Genomic DNA, 15,002 nt, shown 5'->3' on the forward strand with positions numbered 1-15,002 from the left:
TGGAAGCTTCCTCAGAGATTTTGGTCCATAGTGACATGATGACATCACACAGTTGCCGCAGATTTGTCGGCTGCACATCCATGATGCCAATCTCCCGTTCCACCACATCCCAAAGATGCTCTATTGGATTGAGATCTGGTGACTGTGGAGGCCATTGGAGTACAGTGACCTCATTGTCATGTTCAAGCAGAAACCGAGACTCATCAGACCAGGCAACGTTTTTCCAATCTTCTACTGTCCAACTTCGATGAGCTTGTGCAAATTGTAGCCTCAGTTTCCTGTTCTTAGCTGAGCGGAGTGGCCCCCGGTGTGGTCTTCTGCTGCTGTAGCCCATACTGTGTACTGTGCGTTCAGAGATGCTCTTCTGCCTACCTTGGTTGTAACGGTTGGCTATTTGAGTCACTGTTGCCTTTCTATCAGCTCGAACCAGTCTGCCCATTCTCCTCTGACCTCTGGCATCAACAAGGCATTTCCGCCCACAGAACTGCCGCTCACTGGATGGTTTTTCTTTTTCGGACCATTCTCTGTAAACCCTAGAGATGGTTGTGCGTGAATATCCCAGTAGATCAGCAGTTTCTGAAATACTCAGACCAGCCCTTCTGGCACCAACAACCATGCCACGTTCAAAGGCACTCAAATCACCTTTCTTCCCCATACTGATGCTCGGTTTGAACTTCAGGAGATTGTCTTGACCATGTCTACATGCCTAAATGCACTGAGTTGCCGCCATGTGATTGGCTGATTAGAAATTAAGTGGTAACGTGCAGTTGGACAGGTGTACCTAATAAAGTGGACGGTGAGTGTATGTAATGGTGCGTTTACACAGAGAGATTTATCTGACAGATTTTGGAAGCCAAAGCCAGGAATGGATTAGAAAAGAGCAGGAATCTCTGTGTTTCCTTTATGATTTGTTCTTTGTTTATAGTTTGTTCAAGGTTTTGGCTTCAAAAATCTGTCAGATAAATCTGTCTGTGTAAACGCACCATAAGTGTACACTGTAATGATCTCTCCTCACTGCTGACAGTGCACTGGACTCCAGAGCTGCCGCTCGTCACAATGGATCAGTGCAGGGAGGTTCTGGACAGGAGAGGTGTGAGCTGTACTGATACACTGTAACAAACCCTCAGCTCCTCCTCTATACAAGAATGGAATTCCCAGCCAGACAGGTGACATCCTAAGCAGCAGAGCTTACACTCTAATCTGCCGGTTGCAGGTAACACATATAGAGAGACTGCTCCGATAACGGGAATACGTCCCCAGCTGATCCTGAGCTGTAATAACCTGGAGTTATGCTGCAGCCACATCCAGAGCTGCACTCATACTTCTGCTGGTTTCTGTGTGTGCAGGGCCTCTCATCTCCTTGCTGGTGTGTGCAGGGCAGGAGTGTGCATAGCATTACATACAATGATGATATGCCATGTATACAGGTACTGCTGCTATATAGTTACAGTATAGCAGTGATGTGTTACCTGGGTACTATATAGTATCATTATTTATACACTCTGCATACTGGCCTCATTACACAGAATAGCAGTGGTATGTGGGGGCATGGTGATGATATGTCTAATATTCCACTATACAGTCTGCCATGTATATAGATAATGATGCCACACCGTGCCATGGTCATGTGACCATACAGTATAGCAGTGACGTACGTGTGTGCACTGTATGGTAGTTTTACCTGAGCACAGTTTAGTATCATTATTTACCTCCTCATACAGTATAGTGGTGCTATGTATATGTACTGTGTGGAGGTATGTCTAACAAACCACTAGACAGTATAAATACCACCATTCAGTACACATACATACCACCTCTATACAATACAACAAATGCAGTATACAGTAAGACTCTACTGATGCCTCATCATACACATAACTATTACCCCCATACAGTACACATACACACAACTATTACCGCCATACAGTAGATATATTACCGCCATACAATAAAGACATATTACCGCCATACAGTACACCCACAACCACAATACAGCCCAAGTGCTACCACACTGTACAAACCAAGCTACACTAACCCCCTCATACACCACACAGAGCAGACAGTGTAGAATAGTGAGCACAGCTGTGAGGTCACACATGGCGGCTCCGTCACATCAGCTTTTATTAAGGAGATTATTACACTAATAACAAAAACATAAAGGAGAGCCCAGGGGGCGACATCACGATACTGCAAACCGGGGCAACTCATTGCCGAGGATCACCTGACGCTCCACACCCGATTCTGTGATGGCGGCCAGACGGATGACCCCCCCGCTGGATCCATCCCGCTCCATCGCCAAAGCCAGAGCTGCAACAACAAGCACAGGGGCGGTCACATATCAGACGTACAACAACAAGCACAGGGGCGGTCACATATCAGACGTACAACAACAAGCACAGGGGCGGTCACATATCAGACGTACAACAACAAGCACAGGGGCGGTCACATATCAGACGTACAACAACAAGCAGCACAGGGGCGGTCACATATCAGACGTACAACAACAACAATAAGCACAGGGGCAGTCACGTATCAGACGTACAACAACAAGCAGCACAGGGGCGGTCACGTATCAGACGTACAACAACAACAAGCACAGGGGCAGTCACGTATCAGACGTACAACAACAACAAGCACAGGGGCAGTCACATATCAGACGTACAACAACAACAATAAGCACAGGGGCGGTCACGTATCAGACGTACAACAAGCACAGGGGCGGTCACGTATCAGACGTACAACAACAAGCACAGGGGCGGTCACATATCAGACGTACAACAACAAGCACAGGGGCGGTCACATATAAGTACAACAGAGCAGGATCACCGACCGCCTGACACCACCGACCTCCCGGCACCAGGTGTCCGTATGATGGGAGGAGCTCAGGATCACTGACCGCCCACCACCAGGTGTCAGTATGATGCCAGAGCTCCTGATCACTGACTTCCCGGCACCAGGTGTCAGTATGATGGGAGGAGCTCGGGATCACTGACCTCCCGGCATCAGGTGTCAGTATGATGGGAGGAGCTCCGGATCACTGACCTCCCGTCACCAGGTGTCAGTATGATGGGAGGAGCTCGGGATCGCTGCGTGGCTGGGGGAGGAGACATCTTTTGGTCACATGATCTCACCATTTGCTGTGAATTTCAGACACTCCTCCTTTGTCATTCCCGTTTTGTAAGTAGAATCCACAAAGCCGTAAATGTAGGAGCTGCCGGAGCCACCGATGGAGAACGGCTGGTGAACCATCATCCCGCCCATAGGCACTGTGTATACCTGTAATACAGACACATGGATATAGTGTATACACCTGTAATACAGACACATGGATATAGTGTATACACCTGTAATACAGACACATGGATATAGTGTATACACCTGTAATACAGACACATGGATATAGTGTATACCTGTAATACAGACACATGGATATACCTGTAATACAGACACATGGTGTATAGCGGTGGGGGAGGGGTCCGGGACGGTGTATAGCAGTGGGGGAGGGGTCCGGGATGGTATATAGCTGTGGGGGAGGGGTCCGGGATGGTGTATATAAGGGGAGGGGTCTCTTACCTGTCCTCCTCTCCTCTGGTCCCATCCGGCTACGATGATCCCGGCCATCAGCTCCTCCCGGTATTTGTAGCACATTTCCTTGAAGAGATTGGCGGCCGTGTGGACGAGGGGCAGCGTGCCCAGCTCTATGCTGCAGAGGGGAGAGAGGGGTTACAGGGGGACCCCCACCACAGACCAGCCCCCACCCTACAGAGAGGTTACAGGGGGGCCCCACCACAGACCAGCCCCCACCCTACAGAGAGGTTACAGGGGGGGACCACCACAGACCAGCCCCCACCCTACAGAGAGGTTACAGGGGGGGACCACCACAGACCAGCCCCCACCCTACAGAGAGGACACAGGGGGCCCCACCACAGACCAGCCCCCACCCTACAGAGAGGTTACAGGGACCCCCACCACAGACCAGCCCCCACCCTACAGAGAGGACACAGGGACCCCCACCACAGACCAGCCCCAACCCTACAGAGAGGACACAGGGGGACCCCACCACAGACCAGCCCCCACCCTACAGAGAGGACACAGGGGGGCCCCACCACAGACCAGCCCCCACCCTACAGAGGGGACACGGGGGTCTTCACTACATACCAGTGCCCGCCTCCCCCCCCCCCCCCCCAAGCTGGAGGTATTACTGGCAGACGTCCCCCCAGCCCCCACCCTCCCCCTTACCCCGCCCCCCCTCTTACCTGTGAAACCCCAGCTGGTAGGAGACGGCGTCAGCGATGGCCTGGGTGTCAGCAGCGCTCCCGGAGCGGCAGCAGAAGATGCGGTCATGTACAGGGGTCAGCTTGTCTGTGACTCGGTTAGCGATGTACGCCCTGCGGGGAGGAAACAGTCAGCGACCATAGAGGGAGTATACAGAGGCGGCCCCTCCCAGACCCCCGGGCAGGGAGTATACAGTATATACTGTGAGTATACGCTATACACTCACCCTGTAGTCGTCCTGGAATCAGCACCGATAACCACTCCGCCATCAAACTCCACCGCCATGATTGTCGTCTGTAGAGAGGAGGGGGGGGGGGTATTGGGGGAAACGTCACCAGAGTCACATGACCCCTTCCCGACTACAACACATCATGTCTCTACTCCAATCACCTCCAGAGCTGCACTCACTATTCTGCTGTTACATCATGTCTCATCCCCCAGAGCTGCACTCACTATTCTGCTGTTACATCATGTCTCATCCCCCAGAGCTGCACTCGCTATTCTGCTGTTACATCATGTCTCATCCCCCAGAGCTGCACTCACTATTCTGCTGTTACATCATGTCTTATCCTCCAGTGCTGCACTCACTATTCTGCTGTTACATCATGCCTTATCCCCCTCAGAGCTGCACTCACTATTCTGCTGTTACATCATGTCTCATCCTCCAGAGCTGCACTCACTATTCTGCTGTTACATCATGCCTCATCCCCCAGAGCTGCACTCACTATTCTGCTGTTACATCATGTCTTTAGTCACTCCTTCTCCCCCCTGTAAATCATTGCTGCATTGCATTGTGGGTGATGTATTTCAGTCACTGCATCTCCACACTGTCTGTGCTCGGTGCGTCTTACACAGGTTGCTCCAGTAGGTGGCAGCAGTGAGACGCCGTCCTGCAGCCTGACAGCTCTATGGGTGATCACAAGTGCAGCCAGGAGGGACATCACTCAGCTTTCCCTGGTTCCTGAATGGCAGATCGGCCTCGGTCTATGTGGGAAGTGGATGTGACGCTACATAACAGGGTCCTAGGACGTCAAGTGATCCAGAGGACATGTTCAGCCGTCACCCCGCTCACCCATGATCCTGAATGGCGCACTTAGGTGTACATAAACTATGCGAAGGCATGGATTACTATATAAACCTATAACTAAGTAATGTGCCATTCAGGAGCCCAGGAAAGCTGAGTCAGATCTCTGCAGGATCTATAACTTAAGCCATACCGGTCACCACCCAGCTTTCCCAGGCTCCGGCTCCCCGCCGCTATATGACTGGACAATATGGCAGCATAATCACCCAGCTTTCCCAGGAGCCCAGATCTGACTGTCCGTCCGGCATCCTGATATGTGTTATCATCCAGGGAAAGTTATGGGTATCATCCACTATGGTGGCCAGGGGGGTTACCACCCAGCTTTCCCAGGATCCTGAATGGTGGATCTGTCCAGGCAAATGTATTTATATGACAAGTCAGATGTGCCATGCAGGAACCCAAGAAAGCTGAGTGATCAGCTAGTGCTGGGACATAGCCGGCCTTGTGTGTCCAATGTAAGAGGTCTCACAGCTTTCCCAGGATCCTGAACAGCAGATGTATGACCAAGCATGTCTACTATGCAAAGCCTGGGAAAGCTGGGTGCTGGACCCCGAGAGGTGACTCAGCAATCATTTTGGAGGAGCCCGGGAAAGCTGGGTGCCGAACCCTGATAGGACAATCTGCAATCACTATGGAGGAGCCTGGGAAAGCTGGGTGCCGGACCCTGACAGGTGACTCAGCAATCACTATGTAGGAGCCAGGGAAAGCTGGGTGCCGGACCCTGACAGGACACTCTGCAATCACTATGGAGGAGCCCAGGAAAGCTGGGTGCCTGACAGTAATTACTATGGAGGAGCCCGGGAAAGCTGGGTGCCTGAGCCTGACAGGAGACTCAGCAATCACTATGGAGGAGCCCAGGAAAGCTGGGTGTCGGACCCTGACCCAATCACTATGGAGGAGCCCGGGAAAGCTGGGTGCTGGACCCTGACAGGTGACTCAGTAATCACTGTGGAGGAGCCTGGGAAAGCTGAGTGCCTGACCCAATCACTATGGAGGAGCCCGGGAAAGATGGGTGCCTGAACAAATCACTATGGAGGAGCTCGGGAAAGCTGGGTGCCAGACCCTGACCCAGTGACTATGGAGGAGCCAAGGAAAGCTGGGTGCTGGACCCTGACAGGTGACTCAGTAATCACTGTGGAGGAGCCCAGGAAAACTGAGTGCCTGACCCAATCACTATGGAGGAGCCCAGGAAAGCTCGGTGCCGGACCCTTACAGCAATCTCTATGGAGGAGCCCAGGAAAGCTGGGTGCCGGACCCTTACAGCAATCTCTATGGAGGAGCCCAGGAAAGCTGGGTGCCGGACCCTTACAGCAATCTCTATGGAGGAGCCCGGGAAAACTGAGTGCCTGACCCAATCACTATGGAGGAGCCCAGGAAAGCTCGGTGCCGGACCCTTACAGCAATCTCTATGGAGGAGCCCAGGAAAGCTGGGTGCCGGACCCTTACAGCAATCTCTATGGAGGAGCCTGGGAAAGCTGGGTGCCGGACCCTGACAGGACAATCTGCAATCACTATGGAGGAGCCCGGGAAAGCTGGGTGCCAGACCCTGACCCAGTGACTATGGAGGAGCCAAGGAAAGCTGGGTGCTGGACCCTGACAGGTGACTCAGTAATCACTGTGGAGGAGCCCAGGAAAACTGAGTGCCTGACCCAATCTCTATGGAGGAGCCTGGGAAAGCTGGGTGCCGGACCCTGACAGGACAATCTGCAATCACTATGGAGGAGCCCGGGAAAGCTGGGTGCCTGACCCTGACAGCAATCACTATGGAGGAGCCCAGGAAAGCTGGGTGCCGGACCCAACCACTATGGAGGAGCCTGGGAAAGCTGGGTGCCGGACCCTGACAGGACAATCTGCAATCACTATGGAGGAGCCCGGGAAAGCTGGGTGCCTGACCCTGACAGCAATCACTATGGAGGAGCCCAGGAAAGCTAGTGCCGGACCCAATCACTATGGAGGAGCCCGGGAAAGCTGGGTGCCTGACCCAATCACTATGGAGGAGCCCGGGAAAGCTGGGTGCCTGACCCAATCACTATGGAGGAGCCCGGGAAAGCTGTGTGCCGGACCCAATCACTATGGAGGAGCCCGGGAAAGCTGTGTGCCGGACCCAATCACTATGGAGGAGCCCGGGAAAGCTGTGTGCCGGACCCAATCACTATGGAGGAGCCCGGGAAAGCTGTGTGCCGGACCCAATCACTATGGAGGAGCCCGGGAAAGCTGTGTGCCTGACCCAATCACTATGGAGGAGCCCGGGAAAGCTGGGTGCCTGACCCAATCACTATGGAGGAGCCCGGGAAAGCTGGGTGCCTGACCCAATCACTATGGAGGAGCCCGGGAAAGCTGGGTGCCGGACCCAATCACTATGGAGGAGCCCGGGAAAGCTGGGTGCCTGACCCAATCACTATGGAGGAGCCCGGGAAAGCTGGGTGCCTGACCCAATCACTATGGAGGAGCCCGGGAAAGCTGGGTGCCTGACCCAATCACTATGGAGGAGCCCGGGAAAGCTGTGTGCCTGACCCAATCACTATGGAGGAGCCCGGGAAAGCTGTGTGCCTGACCCAATCACTATGGAGGAGCCCGGGAAAGCTGTGTGCCGGACCCAATCACTATGGAGGAGCCCGGGAAAGCTGTGTGCCTGACCCAATCACTATGGAGGAGCCCGGGAAAGCTGGGTGCCGGACCCAATCACTATGGAGGAGCCCGGGAAAGCTGTGTGCCTGACCCAATCACTATGGAGGAGCCCGGGAAAGCTGGGTGCCGGACCCAATCACTATGGAGGAGCCCGGGAAAGCTGGGTGCCGGACCCAATCACTATGGAGGAGCCCGGGAAAGCTGGGTGCCGGACCCAATCACTATGGAGGAGCCCGGGAAAGCTGGGTGCCGGACCCAATCACTATGGAGGAGCCCGGGAAAGCTGTGTGCCGGGCCCAATCACTATGGAGGAGCCCGGGAAAGCTGGGTGCCTGACCCAATCACTATGGAGGAGCCCGGGAAAGCTGGGTGCCTGACCCAATCACTATGGAGGAGCCCGGGAAAGCTGTGTGCCTGACCCAATCACTATGGAGGAGCCCGGGAAAGCTGTGTGCCTGACCCAATCACTATGGAGGAGCCCGGGAAAGCTGTGTGCCGGACCCAATCACTATGGAGGAGCCCGGGAAAGCTGGGTGCCTGACCCAATCACTATGGAGGAGCCCGGGAAAGCTGGGTGCCTGACCCAATCACTATGGAGGAGCCCGGGAAAGCTGGGTGCCTGACCCAATCACTATGGAGGAGCCCGGGAAAGCTGGGTGCCTGACCCAATCACTATGGAGGAGCCCGGGAAAGCTGGGTGCCTGACCCAATCACTATGGAGGAGCCCAGGAAAGCTGTGTGCCTGACCCAATCACTATGGAGGAGCCCGGGAAAGCTGTGTGCCTGACCCAATCACTATGGAGGAGCCCGGGAAAGCTGTGTGCCTGACCCAATCACTACGGAGGAGCCCGGGAAAGCTGGGTGCCTGACCCAATCACTATGGAGGAGCCCGGGAAAGCTGGGTGTCGGACCCAATCACTATGGAGGAGCCCGGGAAAGCTGTGTGCCTGACCCAATCACTATGGAGGAGCCCGGGAAAGCTGGGTGCCTGACCCAATCACTATGGAGGAGCCCGGGAAAGCTGGGTGCCTGACCCAATCACTATGGAGGAGCCTGCTGGAGATGGTCCAGGTGACTCCAATGTAAGAGGTCACCCAGCTTTCCCAGGAGCAGATATAGTAACCGGCTGAGGTAGAACTACAAGTCCCAGCAGAGCCTCACGCGCCGGCCCCATTGTGCTGTATCACCGGCCTAGTCCTCAGGCTTCTCCCGGCCTCTCCTGCTCCCCCGGCCCGCCCTACACGTCCCCGGCTCAGGCTCACCCCGGTGGTGACTTCCCGGCTCATCCAGTCCATTTCCGCGGGTTCCCCGCCAGTCAGCGCCGCAGCCCCGGGACTCAGCATCTTCACCGCCGCCATGACTATCAGATCTGCCGGGGAGGGGAGGAGCCTGACACAGAAGAACTTCCGGCGCACGAAGGGTGTACAAAGATGGCCGCCCCGCCCCAGACTATGACGTCACGAAGAAGCGTCCAATAAATATGACGGCTCTTGGGTGTACAAATATGGCCGTCAGGAGCGTCAGTCAGGTGGTGAATGCGGAAGTAGTGTTACTAAATGGGAGTACAAAGATGGCGGCTTAACATGGCCGTACATAATAATATAACAGTGATAATGAAATAATAAAATCGTAATAATTTGCCAGTATTACACTGGATGCAGATTGTATGTACTCTGGTCCTGATAATACGACTTATACTTAATGTGTGAGTATTGTAGTATTCATACTGACCTCTAGATGTCACCATATTGTACTCCACACACTCACTTATCAACGTGATGTCAAAATAAACCCTCATTACATGTAAAAGCCATAAAGTTATAGGGGTAGAAGAATAGCGCCACCTCCTGGGCGGCAGAGGCGTAGGCTGCAGATAAAGTGAGAGGTATATGGAATTGCTGGAAGCCCCATAGACCATACCTCCCAACTTTTGCAAAGAGCAAAGAGGGACATGTGCGCCACAGCCCCCATAGCGACCCTCCATAGCCACGCCCCCATAGCGACCCTCCATAGCCACGCCCCCATAGCAACCCTCCATAGCCATGCCCCCATAGCAACCCTCCATAGCCACGCCCCCATAGCAACCCTCCATAGCCATGCCCCCATAGCAACCCTCCATAGCCACGCCCCTACAGTCACCACATGCTGCTGACTGAATAGTGCCCTATACATCATCCAATCCTGCCAAAAATGCCCCACATAGTATCCAATGCCCCCATATAGTGACCAACATAGTATCCAATCCCCCCCATAGTGTCCAATCCCCCACATAGTAGCCAATGCCCCCATATAGTGCCCCACATAGTAGCCAATCCCTATATAGTGCCCCACATAGTAGCCAATGCCCCCATATAGTGCCCCACATATTATTCAATCCACAATATATGCCCCACATAGTAGCCAATGCCCCATATATGCCCACATAGTAGCCAATCCCCCCATATAGTGCCCCACATAGTAGCCAATCCCCCCATATAGTGCCCCACATAGTAGCCAATCCCCATATATGCCCCACATAGTAGCCAATACCCCCATATATGCCCCACATAGTAGCCAATCCCCATATAGTGCCCCACATAGTAGCCAATCCCTCCATATAGTGCCCCATATAGTAGCCAATCCCCATAGAGTGCCCACATAGTAGCCAATGCCCCCATATATGCCCCATATAGTAGCCAATGCCCCAATATATGCCCCACATAGTAGCCAATTCCCCATATAGTGCCCCACATAGTAGCCAATCCCCCATATATGCCCCACATAGTAGCCAATCCCCCATATATGCCCCACATAGTAGCCAATGCCCCCAAATATGCCCCACATAGTAGCCAATCCCCCCATATAGTAGCCAATGCCCCCAAATATGCCCCACATAGTAGCCAATCCCCCCATATAGTGCCCCACATAGTAGCCAATCCCCCCATATAGTGCCCCACATAGTAGCCAATCCCCCCATATAGTAGCCAATTCTCCATATAGTGCCCCACATATAGTAGCCAATACCCCCCATTAGTGTGGCCCCAGCGAAAAAAACAATAAACCAGTAACTCACCTGTCCTCCGGTCCCAGCAGCTCCTCTCCCGACACAGCGCGCACTCCCGTCATCCTCCGGGGCGGGCAGCGGGGTACAGAGACACTGACTGTGCCGGAAGTGACCTGTAGCGTCTCATGAATTACTTCCGGTACAGTCAGTGTCTCTGTACCCCGCTGCCCGCCCCGGAGGATGACGGGAGAGGAGCTGCTGGGACCGGCGGACAGGTGAGTTACTGCTTTATTGTTTTTTTTCGCTGGGGCCACATGTAATGCGGGACACGGGGGGCCGTTCCGGGACTGCGGGACAGAACCCCGAAAACGGGACTGTCCCGCGGAATCCGGGACGGTTGGGAGGTATGCCATAGACTTGTATTGCAGTATACTATGTTTGGTATTGCAGCCCATTACTCAATATTAGGTGGTCCTGAGGATGGTGGTCCCAGAAGTCAGACTCCACCAGTGACCGTCCTCAGCACAGGTCATCAGTGTCAGATCCTATCACACCCCTGCAATGACGGGTCTATTCTACTGGATCTATCTACTTCACGTCCTTCATTTTGGAGAGGAATCACCACTAACCCGAAACACAGGTCCTCCTGGTTATAGGTGGAGACTGAGGAAAACCCCTTCCACAACAGAATGATGACCATCATGACTGGCATCAATGGGATGGGAAGAAGGGGGGGGGGCATATGGTATGGACCCATGATGGAGGTCACCTCCAATAAGCTCCTCCTTACTTGGAGCCTTCCTGTAGAGTCCTGCACTGTTCTCCTTACCTGGAGCCTTCCTGTAGAGTCCTGCACTGTCCTCCTTACCTGGAGCCTTCCTGTAGAGTCCTGCCCTGTCCTTCTCCTTACCTGGAGCCTTCCTGTAGAGTCCTGCACTGTCCTCCTTACCTAGATCCTTCCTGTAGAGTCCTGCCCTGTCCTTCTCCTTACCTGGAGCCTTCCTGTAGAGTCCTGCACTGTTCTCCTTACCTGGAGCCTTCCTGTAGAGTCCTGCACTGTCCTCCTTACCTGGAGCCTTCCTGTAGAGTCCTGCACTGTCCTCCTTACCTGGAACCTTCCTGTAGAGTCCTGCACTGTCCTCCTTACCTGGAACCTTCCTGTAGACACCTACACTGTCCTCCTCCTTACCTGGAGCCTTCCTGTAGGGTCCTGCACTGTCCTTCTTACCTGGAGCTTTTCTGTAGGGTCCTGCACTGTCCTTCTTACCTGGAGCTTTTCTGTAGAGTCCTGCACTGTCCTTCTTACATAAAGCTGTCCTGTAGAGTCCTGCACTGTCCTCCTTACGTGGAGCCTTCCTGTAGAGTCCTGCACTGTCCACCTTACCTAGAGCCTTCCTGTAGAGTCCTGCACTGTCCTCCTTACCTAGAGCCTTCCTGTAGAGTTCTGCACTGTCCTCCTTACCTGGAGCCTTCCTGTAGAGTCCTGCACTGTCCTCCTTACCTGGAGCCTTCCTGTAGAGTCCTGCACTGTCCTCCTTACCTGGAACCTTCCTGTAGACACCTACACTGTCCTCCTCCTTACCTGGAGCCTTCCTGTAGGGTCCTGCACTGTCCTTCTTACCTGGAGCTTTTCTGTAGGGTCCTGCACTGTCCTTCTTACCTGGAGCTTTTCTGTAGAGTCCTGCACTGTCCTTCTTACATAAAGCTGTCCTGTAGAGTCCTGCACTGTCCTCCTTACGTGGAGCCTTCCTGTAGAGTCCTGCACTGTCCTCCTTACCTAGAGCCTTCCTGTAGAGTCCTGCACTGTCCTCCTTACCTAGAGCCTTCCTGTAGAGTCCTGCACTGTCCTTCCTACCTGGAGCCTTCCTGTAGAGTCCTGCCCTGTCCTCCTCCTTACCTGGAGCCTTTCTGTAGTGTCCTGCACTGTCCTCCTTACCTGGAGCCTTCCTGTAGAGTCCTGCACTGTCCACCTTACCTAGAGCCTTCCTGTAGAGTCCTGCACTGTTCTCCTTACCTAGAGCCTTCCTGTACAGTCCAGCACTGACCTCCTTACCTGGAGCCTTCCTGTAGAGTCCTGCACTGTCCTCCTTACCTGGAACCTTCCTGTAGAGTCCTGCACTGTCCTCCTTACCTGGAGCCTTCCTGTAGAGTCCTGCACTGTCCTTCTTACCAGTAGCCTTCCTGTAGAGTCCTGCACTGTCCACCTTACCTAGAGCCTTCCTGTAGAGTCCTGCACTGTTCTCCTTACCTAGAGCCTTCCTGTACAGTCCAGCACTGACCTCCTTACCTGGAGCCTTCCTGTACAGTCCTGCACTGTCCTCCTTACCTGGAACCTTCCTGTAGACACCTACACTGTCCTCCTCCTTACCTGGAGCCTTCCTGTAGAGTCCTGCACTGTCCTCCTTACCTAGAGCCTTCCTGTAGAGTCCTGCACTGTCCTTCTTACCTGGAGCCTTCCTGTAGAGTCCTGCACTGTCCTTCTTACCTGGAGCCTTCCTGTAGAGTCCTGCACTGTCCTCCTTACCTGGAGCCTTCCTGTAGTGTCCTGCACTGTCCTCCTTACCTGGGGCCTTCCTGTAGAGTCCTGCACTGTCCACCTTACCTAGAGCCTTCCTGTAGAGTCCTGCACTGTTCTCCTTACCTAGAGCCTTCCTGTACAGTCCAGCACTGACCTCCTTACCTGGAGCCTTCCTGTAGAGTCTTGCACTGTCCTCCTTACCTGGAACCTTCCTGTAGAGTCCTGCACTGTCCTCCTTACCTGGAGCCTTCCTGTAGAGTCCTGCACTGTCCTCCTTACCAGTAGCCTTCCTGTAGAGTCCTGCACTGTCCACCTTACCTAGAGCCTTCCTGTAGAGTCCTGCACTGTTCTCCTTACCTAGAGCCTTCCTGTACAGTCCAGCACTGACCTCCTTACCTGGAGCCTTCCTGTAGTGTCCTGCACTGTCCTCCTTACCTGGAACCTTCCTGTAGAGTCCTGCACTGTCCTCCTTACCTAGAGCCTTCCTGTAGAGTCCTGCACTGTCCTTCTTACCTGGAGCCTTCCTGTAGAGTCCTGCACTGTCCTCCTTACCTGGAGCCTTCCTGTAGAGTCCTGCCCTGTCCCCCTCCTTACCAGTAGCCTTCCTGTAGTGTCCTGCACTGTCCTCCTTACCTGGGGCTTTCCTGTAGAGTCCTGCACTGTCCACCTTACCTAGAGCCTTCCTGTAGAGTCCTGCACTGTTCTCCTTACCTAGAGCCTTCCTGTACAGTACAGCACTGACCTCCTTACCTGGAGCCTTCCTGTAGAGTCCTGCCCTGTCCTCCTTACCTGGAACTTTCCTGTAGACACCTACACTGTCCTCCTCCTTACCTGGAGCCTTCCTGTAGAGTCCTGCACTGTCCTTCTTACCTGGAGCCTTCCTGTACAGTCCTGCACTGTCCTCCTTACCTGGAGCCTTCCTGTAGAGTCCTGCCCTGTCCTCCTCCTTACTTGGAGCCTTCCTGTAGTGTCCTGCACTGTCCTCCTTACCTGGAGCCTTCCTGTAGAGTCCTGCACTGTCCTCCTTACCTGGAGCCTTCCTGTAGAGTCCTGCACTGTCCTCCTCCTTATCTGGAGCCTTCCTGTACAGTCCAGCACTGACCTCTTTACCTGGAGCCTTCCTGTAGAGTCCTGCACTGTCCTCCTTACCTGGAGCCTTCCTGTAGAGTCCTGCACTGTCCTCCTTACCAGTAGCCTTCCTGTAGTGTTCTGCACTGTCCTCCTTACCTGGAACCTTCTTGTAGACACCTACACTGTCCTCCTCCTTACCTGAAGCCTTCCTGTAGAGTCCTGTACTGTCCTTCTTACCAGTAGCCTTCCTGTAGAGTCCTGCACTGTCCTTCTTACCAGTAGCCTTCCTGTAGAGTCCTGCACTGTCCTCCTTACCTGCAGCCTTCCTGTAGAGTCCTGCACTGTCCTCCTTACCAGTAGCCTTCCTGTAGAGTCCTGCACTGTCCTCCTTACCTGGAGCCTTCCTCTAGAGTCCTGCACTGTCCTCCTTACCTGGAGCCTTC

At 53.9% G+C, this 15,002-nt stretch overlaps 1 protein-coding gene across 1 annotated transcript; it reads right to left on the reverse strand.

The window, feature by feature from the left end:
- Positions 1 to 2,065: 2,065 nt before the first annotated feature.
- On the reverse strand, positions 2,066 to 9,395 carry PSMB6 (proteasome 20S subunit beta 6). The gene is made up of 6 exons (XM_069944541.1): positions 9,250 to 9,395; positions 4,502 to 4,569; positions 4,257 to 4,388; positions 3,574 to 3,703; positions 3,132 to 3,276; positions 2,066 to 2,307 (listed from the first exon to the last, which is right to left on the reverse strand). Exons 1-6 carry the CDS (start codon positions 9,343 to 9,345, stop codon positions 2,180 to 2,182), a joined length of 699 nt encoding a protein of 232 aa, XP_069800642.1. The 5' UTR covers positions 9,346 to 9,395; the 3' UTR covers positions 2,066 to 2,179.
- Positions 9,396 to 15,002: the final 5,607 nt, after the last annotated feature.

The sequence above is a fragment of the Dendropsophus ebraccatus genome, chromosome 1, assembly GCF_027789765.1.
Source record: "Dendropsophus ebraccatus isolate aDenEbr1 chromosome 1, aDenEbr1.pat, whole genome shotgun sequence".
NCBI classification, from domain to species: Eukaryota; Metazoa; Chordata; class Amphibia; order Anura; family Hylidae; genus Dendropsophus; species Dendropsophus ebraccatus.

What these genes read in the sequence shown, in the direction of transcription:
- PSMB6 (XM_069944541.1), bottom strand. Translation starts at nt 9,345, where the DNA reads ATGGCGGCGGTGAAGATGCTGAGTCCCGGGGCTGCGGCGCTGACTGGC. An exon ending in GCCGGGAAGTCACCACCGGG is followed by an intron (nt 4,570 to 9,249) that starts GTGAGCCTGAGC and finishes TCCTCTCTACAG; the next exon opens with ACGACAATCATGGCGGTGGA. An exon ending in GATTCCAGGACGACTACAGG is followed by an intron (nt 4,389 to 4,501) that starts GTGAGTGTATAG and finishes TCCTCCCCGCAG; the next exon opens with GGCGTACATCGCTAACCGAG.